The sequence below is a fragment of the Dunckerocampus dactyliophorus genome, chromosome 13 (genome assembly GCF_027744805.1).
Source record: "Dunckerocampus dactyliophorus isolate RoL2022-P2 chromosome 13, RoL_Ddac_1.1, whole genome shotgun sequence".
Taxonomy (NCBI): Eukaryota; Metazoa; Chordata; class Actinopteri; order Syngnathiformes; family Syngnathidae; genus Dunckerocampus; species Dunckerocampus dactyliophorus.
In genome coordinates this window covers 20,401,349-20,411,948 of record NC_072831.1, presented here as the reverse complement: position 1 = coordinate 20,411,948, position 10,600 = coordinate 20,401,349, and the positions used below count along the sequence as shown (strand labels likewise).

The window sequence follows — 10,600 nt, the reverse complement described above, 5'->3', positions numbered from 1 at the left end:
CGAGACAGGAAAAAGTGAGTGAAAGAATAATATCAATAACAAAAGTGCTAGAACAGGATAAATGGCACAGAGAGCCCACACAGCTGTATGGTTCGGGCCTGGAGTGGCATCTGTGGAACAGCCTGTGAGCTCTGACTGAATCTGAAGAAATGACAGTTGGGTGCATCGCTTTAACTGTACAGTCACCAGCTGCAGCAGGTGCGAAAGCTGAATGAGACTCATTTTTGCTCATGCTCATTTTTTCAATCATTTATTTTAATTTGCGCACTAATTCTGGATTTCACTGTGGTGGATTTTGAATTGGTTCAATGGTGTCATTAAAGGTGTCATTTACAATATAATAATTTACCGTTCTACACGACTGTAAAGTCGTGTAGAACAATAAATGATAATTAAAATTATATTAAAAAATATAATATTCACTATAATAATAATATATATAATACATAAATATAATAAATAAAAAACGAATAAATAAATAATAAACTCCAATAATACCTCTCAAGGTGAGTAATATTGGTGTCTTTTGATGCAATTCCTGATTGGATGCTGTTGTACAAGTGTACGTAATAATGTGGCTAATAAAATGACAAATGTGGTCTATTATGTGGAGTTAAAAATGTGAATAAAAGTAGTCAGTACATTATCTTCCATTAGCTATGTCACGATCTCGGAGTTAGCCTGCGTGACTGTTTAGTGTTTCCACTTTTATGCCTTAGTTCCTGTTCTATGCTCTTATTTTGGTAGTATTTCCTGTTTTGCCTGGTTTGTGTCTGCCTGCTTTGCTTTCTCCTTCATCACTTGCACCTGCTGCTAATTTGAGTTCTCCTGTATAGTTCAGGTGCGTGCATCTTAGTTTGTTGTTGCATTGTTTGTTTGTGTAAGCCTGACACGCTACTGCAAACATGTCGATCTTGAGTTCCTGCTGCTGCACTGCAGTTATTATTAAAAGATACGTTTTTCCTGCAATTGGTTCCTGCTTTCTGAATACTGGGGTCCATCTCCACAATGCCAAAGACAAGACGTGACAATCTATCCAATTTATTAGAATAAAAGCAATGTCATGTTCCTTATTATGCAATAATGGTGCCACTACGGAGGTTCCGGTTCGACAATGCCGCTGACGCAAACCACTAAACCCACTAACCAGGCAGAACTTGTCTTCGCAACTGCTTCTGGTAACATGTATTGGTATAGTATTGATCTATGAACAATGACAGACACCTAGTGGCCTATGCAGGGTACTACATTCACAATTAGAACGTTTCTTCTGCCTTGTATTTTGTATTTTAGTTCATTTAGTTAGTTCATTTAGTGATTTTTATGCTTGAAAATGCTTTTAATTTAGGCTTAAATGTGCATGTATATATAATTTATAATCATTTATTAATTAATTTTTGATGGCGCGATGTTCAAACCGTGATGTGGCGAGGGGTGACTGTTCGTAACTGTTCCTGTTCCGACATGAAGCAAGGAGACGGACACAAAGTTGTCATCCACTGCAGGTCTTCCAGACCAGTGCTTACAAGTGAGTGGTGAGTAGGATGTGGTATTTAATTTTTTAATGTTTGTGTCGTGTTATTAGATAAATATTGATTCTGAACTGCTTCAGATGACTTAGTTTTGACGTTTGTAGTTTAGAGTTGTTTAGTTGGTGTAACTAAGGGTTAACTGGGTTTCTTGCTTTCGTAATAATGGAATTCATCACCAATTCTGGAATGCCATGCGGAGTTATATTGCGTTTTGATGGTTTGTATTATCGTGACGTGATAGTGGTGGTAGTAAGAGGTGGGACCCGCTGAAGGCCCAGGTACGAAATGCACCACTTGCCCTTTATGCTGTATGGCAGTGTTCCCCAACCTTTATTGACCTACGGACTGGCTTGTGTTCCCACAAATCTCCCGCGGACCGGGGAGGTGGGTCGTACATTAAGGCGATCAAATTTAATGTATCTTATTTATTATGTATTGTGTAAAACTAAGACATGAACAACATCAAATTAAAAGCACAAAATGAATGCGGACCCACCATCCGCCACTTCAAGCCTGGAGTTTTTCCAGAGAGATTATTACATGGCTGTTTGACATGTGTGGTAAAAGGCAGTGCGCTAGCATGAATTTACTCGACAAATGTGCACATTAGCCCTCAATAAGTCATCAAAACTTACCTTTATGCATTCCCACATAGTATCAGCATTTGACACCAAATATGAGGTGAAAGAAAAATGGTAAAAATACAGTAGTAGTCTATCTGTGCGGCATGAGATAAAGTTAGCACACGCACAATGGACATGCGTCAAGTGAGACGGATGTAACAGAGAGAATCCGGCCACTTTTCAAAATAAAACATCCTTAAGACTACAAATTATGTAGAAAAAAAATTAAAATTAATTTCTGTGCGGCCCGGTACCAAATGACCCGCGGCCCGGGGGTTGGGGACCACTGCTGTATCGTATGTACTGTATTTTCAACATTGGATGTGTCACAGATTTCCTCATTAGTATTCAGATCCAGCCATATGTGATTTAGGGTTGAATGTGCACCAGTAATCACCCACCTGAGCCTTTTGGGCGACTTGCAGAGCGACTGTGTGTAAAAAAGGGGCAGAATGTTAAATAGTGACATTTTCAGAATAAAAAAAACCCCAGCAGAATGCAAATGTAGTTGCTGCAATCAAAATAAAAGTCTGCAATTTAAGGTAGCTGGATAGTGTTCACATTCTTTGGAATTTTGTTAATGACAAGGTGTGTGCCAATTTGAGCTGAATTGCAGTTATTCATTTGGACGAAAGCAAAAAGCTAAAAGAAGTCAATTGTGTGTCACTAACTAGCCTGATGCCTTCCTAAAGGGGAATCCTAAAAGAAACGGACACGCTTAATTCAGTGGGTCTGCACAGGGTGTATAGAAGCCAAACATGTGGGTGCACACACTCCCATACACCATTGATTAGCTCGTCAATCATGTGCCAATGAGGATGGCCAATGGCCACCAACATTCAGGTTATTGTTTGTGTTGACCCCAGGGTCAGCGCTAAGTAGCTGAGGACAGAGGGCCACACAAAAGGACAGCATCATGTACTTTCCACATACAGTTGCGTTGCCGCCGGCACCCTTCTGAATAGACACATGGCAGGCCTATCCACAGATGGGACAGCGACAAGGAAAGGAGGTGTGGGGGGGACCTGTGTGTCTTGTGTGAGCGTGTTGCTGTGGTGAGGGAGCACAAGCGGCAGTAACAGACTGAAACAATGGTGGTGCTGATGAAAGCAGCAGCCGTGCCTGGGCTTTGGGGTGGAAGATTATTTGGGTGAGCAGGTCCCCCAATTCTACTTCATAACACGGACAAGTGGGGGACAGGGGAGGAGACAGAGGGAGGGTGAGGAGTGGGGCAAAAAGTGGCAGAAGTCTGCAGACTGCCGACACAATGCCGTCGTCATGCCTCAGTGAGTGGCCAACTGTTCAAAAGTGTGACATGCACGTTGCCGCAGACACAGTCAGTGTGTGTGTGTGTGTGTGTGTGCGTGCGCCCTGGTTTGTTTGTTTTGTATTGACCAAGATAGAAACAAGTTGTAGGAATAAGAAATACAAATCAAACATTTATACTTGCATGATAAGCCAAGTTAGCATCCGTGATGCCTTAAAAAAGTAGTTCACTAAAAGGAAAAAGGAAATATACGTTACTTTGTGAAACTATTGTCACGTTCTGCAGGAGCTGCTTTGCTGCCGCCTGTCTGTTGTCTGTTGCAGTGCACTGCTGGTCCTGCGGGGGCGGAGACACGGGTGCACACCTGAGGTCAATTAGTCGTAATCCATGCTGTGTGACTCACTCATTGCCAGCCAGTTATCCTCTTAATGAGCAACCCATAGGAATATTTAAAAAAAAAAACAAAGGAGTCTGTGCCTCACCAGCCATGAACCTGCCATCACTGTGTACTATATGTGATGCTGACAAATTAGGGGATGAAAGTCCCTGCATCTTGAACTTTTAGGAGATTAATCCAATGTGTAGTGACAGCTTCAGGAAAGAGACCATCATTTGGAGATCCACAACTTGAAGGCCAACATCTGGACTTGGGGCCCTGTGACTCCTGATGATGTGCTGCTCAGCAACCGGTTCTGCACTTTCGTCTCCTTTCACTCTCTTGCCCTCAGGCCAGCCTTTCCTCCCTCTGTCCTAACCTGGGTAATTGTGGGGTAATTTATGAAGTTCTGTCAGCATGGAGCGGGCCAGTGTATGGGACAGCCTGCTGACTGAGCCCATTCAACCTGAGAGGAGAAGGCTTGGACTCCTTTTATCCTGCTCATAATCGGCACTTCTCCATGGACCTGGGTCCTCCTCCCGGTTCCCCTTGCCCTGCAGCCCTCCTCAGCATGTGATCCTCCGCGGCCTCTTAAAGATGAAAGTTATTGGACTTTTGAGTGACTCATAAACATCCTAGAAGATTTTCATAGCACCTTTGTGCCTTTCTGTCGTGGCTGAAATAATACAATTGTTGCCAGCGGTGTAAAGGAGTAAATCACAGCGCAGTTTGTTCAAGCAGAGAGAGATAACAAAGGGCGGCACCCCCTGTTTGCTGAAACACTTGTCATCACGTTTAGAACAACTTTACACCGTTTTATTCATACTTTGAGACTTTAGACGCAATGTGGGACATGCTAAGATTGTCGATAAATCAAATGGATTTTCTCCTATAAGATCTTAATCTAAAAACTTTTATATTAAAGTGACATTGCTGAAAAAATGATAGTAAACAAAGCTGAGGGGTTCTCCAAAGGGACTGCATCTCGACCACATGCCCGGATAAAAGCCCAGTGTGCATGTACATAAGATGTAGCCACTGGTCCTGTCAAACAATAGCCAACAGAGAGTGAAGGAAGCCTTTTGGTCCACACCGCAAGTTTGTCCTTCAGCTTAGTGCTTTATTGAGCCATGATAGGCCTTAATCTAGCCTGATCCTCTGTCGCTACAAGCATATGTCTGTAATAATACCCTCATTTTCTGGTCACCTGAACACTTTCATTGGCGTGCACCCTATGAGGTAGAAGAAAGGGGGTCTCTAAACCGTAAGAACGTCTGTCACACAGCCCTCGAATTGGATGGGAGGTCATGAAAGGTGCCGCGCAGAGAAGAAAGTCAAACAGCCAAATGCGGGGTTAAAAATTGAAGGATTATGTGGAAACATGGAGGGTGGCTATGCATTCATTTGTGAAATGCAAAGCTCAGAGACCTTTGTGTCTTTCTGTGTGGCCCGTTGCCTCTGCAAACACATGAATAAGAATAAGACAGAACAGGCGAATGAGATTTATTTGGCTCATGCATATATTTGAAGACGAAGAGAGCGATTGATCACATTGCCTTTATTGCGCTTGGGCCCCGAGCAACGATCCATGTGCGGATAGAAACTGTTCATTTATTAACACAGTTGCTTCTTCTTAAAGCTGCTGTATGTCACCGTCTCAAAATAAAAATTGATTCAATCAAAAAATATAAAAACACCACCGCTGGCTAGCATACGTTACCGGTGGTGGTGCAAAAGCACTGATTGCACAAAAAAAAATCTATATTTTTCACAGTTGTCATTCGGGCAAAATAAACGGCTGTCTGGTGTTCATGTACATGTCCATAATGCGTACACACACACAAAAGCAGTCTTAGAGAAGCCGCCTACAATTTGCAGTCATGCTGTTGTTACAATAGGCTATACCAGGGGTGTCCAAAGTGCGGCCCGGGAGCCTCTGACAGCCTGAGGCTGTTTTTCTATTGGCCCATGGCACATCATGATATTCAGAGAAAAAAATAGCATAAAGATGAAATGTTTAACAAAAAATGTTGTAATTGAGAAACAAACAGAACAAAGAAAAGGTTGCAGTTTTTGGAAAATTAACTAGGGAAGAAGTTGGAATATTACGATTTTAAAAAAGTCATAATATTACCAGAAAAAAAATGTACAAGAAGAATGTTGAAATATTTGTAAAAAAAAAAAAAAAAGAAAAAAGTGTAAAGTAAGGAGAAAAAGTTCATACTAATAATACGCTTTGTCATCGATAACACAAAGCTGGGATGCGGGCTGTTTTTTTCTTTAAATACAAAAACGTTTCTGCATATCTGCATGGGTTGGTTTGGGAAATGTAGAGCTGACCCCCGCATCCTTTGAGTATGTGGCCCTCGGTGGAAAAGGTTTGGACACCCCTGGCCTATACATTCAACGATAACTAATGTTAGTAGCTAAACTTTGTCAAATTGGTATCATTGGCTGACAATACCGTAACTAATGCGTGTGTGTGTGTATGTGTTACAGCCGGAAAAGACCGAGATGTAATGATAATAATGTAACCTCATATGCAGTTCAATACATTTAACAGGCTTTGACATTGGGAGTGGGTAAAACACAATGAAAACTGCACCACAGAACCAGCCTTTGAAAGGTCTAAAAAGACCATAAAGAATGAAATTCAGACCATTGTGTCCGACATAGTTAATTAGGATCTGACCCAATTAGCAAGGGGAAATCCAGCAGCCACGTTGGCGCTGGGCCTAACGATGGGAAAATCCATATGCTCCAAATAAACGGCCAATGTTGTCGCTCAGGGTTCTCCAATTATAATATCACTAAATGTTGGCAGGGGCAAAGCGGCCTGTGGGGCCCCTGATGGAGCTCCAGCGGGGGGTCCTCAGGGCCCCTTGAATTCCACCCTGTGCTTGTGTTTGAGAGGCACACGGTATAGTGGATCTAACACTACGTCACTGAAGACTATGTAGTGTGCAAGTCAATGAAGTCACCACTTTACCAACACAAATATAGACTTTCAAATGTAGTGGTCAGTTGTTTTTGGAACAATCCGGATGCAGCGGGATGTGTGAGAGGAATGTGTGTTGTGTTTATACATCATAAACAAGGCTTTACGCTGCTGACCAATGAGAGATAGGCAAATAAATTCCCTAATTCAGCTGTTGGAACGCCACAATGACATCAAGATTTTTGGCTAAATACCTTGCGCATTTAAAGTTCACAAAGTAAATTGTATTTCCATACCATTCTTGCCCCAAGAATGCTATTCAATTCTAATGAATGGTATATTTGATGAAACTCCTGAACCATTCATGAACCATTTAGTTCAGCATCTGTGGAGGTTTATTTGGCACCAGCTGGAAGCAGGAAACTCTTGAGCTGAACATTGAAAGGCGGACACAAACATTAAAGAATAAAAACTGTGACCACGCCAGCCTTCACATGCCATTTATGGATGGATATTTGATATCACAAATGGAAATGATTTTGCCTGAAAATAAGAGGATTGCGGTGTGATACAATCTTGAGCTCTGGTCTCCAAAAGCAACATAGTGTGAAAGTGAGAGTGCGAGTAGCTTTATGGTTGAATTAGGGGAAGACAATGCCATGCCTGCTCCTTAGTATCTTTTTAACTACCTCCTCCTCACTTGGAGGACCCCCTTCTAGTGGTAGTGATACAATTTCGCAGACTGTTTAGAGGGCCGAGTCAAATTTATCTGACCCCCCTTTGTCTTGAGCTCCTGGTTGAATTGTATCTAGTCTGCCATTAAGGCTGCTCTTTACATGTTCAAGCACCTCACATGGTTCCTCATGCCTCTTCGAGTGTTGCATGGAAACCATATGTAAATAAGGCCTTCAAGGCATCATATATCTGGTGCTATGACGCAGGGCAATAAGAAGGTTGCCTGCTTCATTGTAGGTCTACACTCTCACTTTTGCTTTTTTTTCCGTGTCTAACATAACAATGTAAAAAACACCATTTGAATAATATATAAAACATTTTTAACCTGAGTGAACAGAAGTTTAGACAATAAAATGACAATAATATGTGTATTGTTTAATGTAAAGAACCTCCTATTTCAATGACTAAAGGATTACTTCACAATAAGAACGACAGTGCAACACGTACGCCCTGGTTAGCGTGTTTTTGGTAAACATTAAAAATATCCGCCAAAATTTTGCCTTGGTTTGCATACATTTTCCAGTTAGCGTACAATATGGCGTCCGTCTTGTTGTGTTATTAATACACTGCATGAGTCCAACTGTGTTCTTAATGTATTTTGATTATAAAACGTCCTTGTTAGCAGGCCAGCTTGCTAATACATGGAAACAGGAACCGGAATTCAGCTCCGTCGCTCGTCTATGATGATATCATGAGCTGTTGTTATCTAACACGGTTACACGAGTCTCAAAAATGTTACACAAAATACATTTTTCTAGTTTTACAATTATAATTTTACATGCATCAAACTATTCTAAATGCATGGAAGGGAAACAAGATCAACACTGACACCACCATCGTGTTTTGCTGTGAGTTACTTCTTGAATTTGATAGTGTTTCTCACTTTCTCTATCAAATGCTGGCACTTGCAACTTTCTTTGTTTTCTTTTTTGGGTCATTTCGCAGCCATTATCAGCAGAAAAGCAGAGACTTGAGGTGAGAAACACTATTGAATTCAAAAAGGTGGTGTCAGTGTTGATCTCACTGCCACATTGTGTCTTTGTCAACAATCACCTCTTCGATGAATGTAAAAGCAACCTTAAATGTTCATTTATCCCTTTCATTTCTTATTTATATGCATTTAGAATTGTTTTCGGCATTTAAAACTGCAATTGTAAAACTATAAAAACATGTTTTGTGTTAACATTTTTGGCAATCTGGAACGGCTTAATTGGATTTACATGATTTCTTATGGGAAAAATGTATTTGGTTAGAATCCGTTTTGGTTAGGGTCGGAACTTCTGGAACAGATTAATGATGCTAACCAAGGTTCCACTGTACTGTATAGGATTTCACTCAGCTACCGTATATTCTATAAACTTTCTTGAGTCACGGACCTCGATGAAAGATCTTGACACCCTTCCCAAGAAACGTACACATAAACAAAACTTTACCCCTATCCGCTGTGAAGGATACGACATACACATTAGACAATAGTGACATAAATATTAGTGAAGTTTAAAGCAAACAATGTAACACAACACTCCATTACAATGATGAAATTGTTTTTATGTGACCCCCTGAAGCCCAAGGAACCCTGTAATAAGGTTAAATTTTTCAGTTTTGTTGATTAAACAACTTTATGTGCATTTGCTTGTATATTATTTAATTCCATCATCACAAAACTGTACACTAATTTGAATGAAAGTTTTAACTATCCTACATAATTAACTAGTTATGGAGCTTAATGTGTTAGTGTTCATCTGTGTATGGTGGTGGTAGTGGGGGTGTTAAATGTGGGTGTCGGAAGGTGAAAATAGGGGCTTCAGGACAACTTGTGTGTGTTGGGGGTGAACATGTGTCCCCTCTGCAATTGGCTGTGGCTCTAAGTGTCTCATTATGCAGCTTATTGTTCCTTTGTTGTGATGGTGGTATAAATACACCCCATTTGGCCCAGAGGGTGACAGTTAAGACAGACTGGTCGTCCGACAGAAAAAAGTGAAGCGAGACTGTGGCTGCACTACAGCAGGAACAAAAAAAACACTGAGAAGACTGGGAAGCATCTGAAAACTTGCGAGCTTTTTAGTTATATTTTTTCCTTTTTTCATCAGCATTTTTCCCTGCTTCAACCAACATGGATTCTGATGCCGGGTCCACCTGCAGCCGCTCCTCATCCCCAGACCTAGTGGTGGACGACTCAGCTGGGAGCTTCTTCTCCAACAAGATGTTTCAGACGTACTGCCAAGACAACAGAGCGGACAGAGACGCTGACCAGAGCAACACGGACTGCTGCAGTGGGGGCGGAAAGACCAAAAGTAGATCTCAGCTCAGCAAGGAAGAGATGCAAGACCTGAGACTGAAAGTGAACAGTCGGGAGAGGAAGAGGATGCACGATCTGAACCAAGCCATGGATGGCTTGAGAGAGGTCATGCCCTATGCTCATGGTCCATCGGTCCGCAAGCTGTCAAAAATATCCACACTGCTGCTGGCCCGAAACTATATTCTCATGCTGTCCAGCTCTTTGGAGGAAATGAAGAAGCTGGTGGGGGACGTGTATGGAGCCAGTGCTGCCGCCCAGAGTCGCACTGCCGCCCACCCGACCATTACCCCTGCAGCACCACCTGCCCACCTGCCCTTGCATCCTCTGGCCCAGTCCCTGCACTCATTGGTGGGCTCCACCCAGCATCACACACCTACTCCAGCGACAGCTGCAGCTCCAGCTCCACACTCGCCCCCATCGACCAGCTTCCTTGGTTTTCATGCTCCAGTCCAGGGTCTTCTGAAGGACCCACTCCACCTGTCCAGCTCCTATAGGCACTTCCCTGGCATGCCTTGCCCCTGCTCGCTGTGCCAAACTTTGCCCACACCAACCTCTTCATTGCACAGCCTAGCAATGAACAAATAACTGTGAAATTGACTTTGTATCAATGCAAAGATCCAAGCAACTTCAAGATGAACAAACTGCGGACCTGATGCCTGGTGTCACAACTTATATTGTATATAGTGTATATGTATTTTCTGCCATGTAAACTGCTGCTATTTGTATGAATGATCTCCTCTGCATTGCTTTAAGATGGATATTCTAAATGCACAAGGGATTTTAGTAGCAGAGTAGCAAATGATGTAATTTATCTTATGATGGATGTTGAG

At 42.0% G+C, this 10,600-nt stretch overlaps 1 protein-coding gene across 1 annotated transcript; it reads left to right on the top strand.

Moving 5' to 3' along the window:
- The first annotated feature begins 9,459 nt into the window (after window positions 1-9,459).
- olig4 (oligodendrocyte transcription factor 4) lies at window positions 9,460-10,355 on the top strand. The gene has a single exon (XM_054797040.1). It carries the CDS (start codon window positions 9,585-9,587, stop codon window positions 10,353-10,355), a length of 771 nt encoding a protein of 256 aa, XP_054653015.1. The 5' UTR covers window positions 9,460-9,584.
- Window positions 10,356-10,600: the final 245 nt, after the last annotated feature.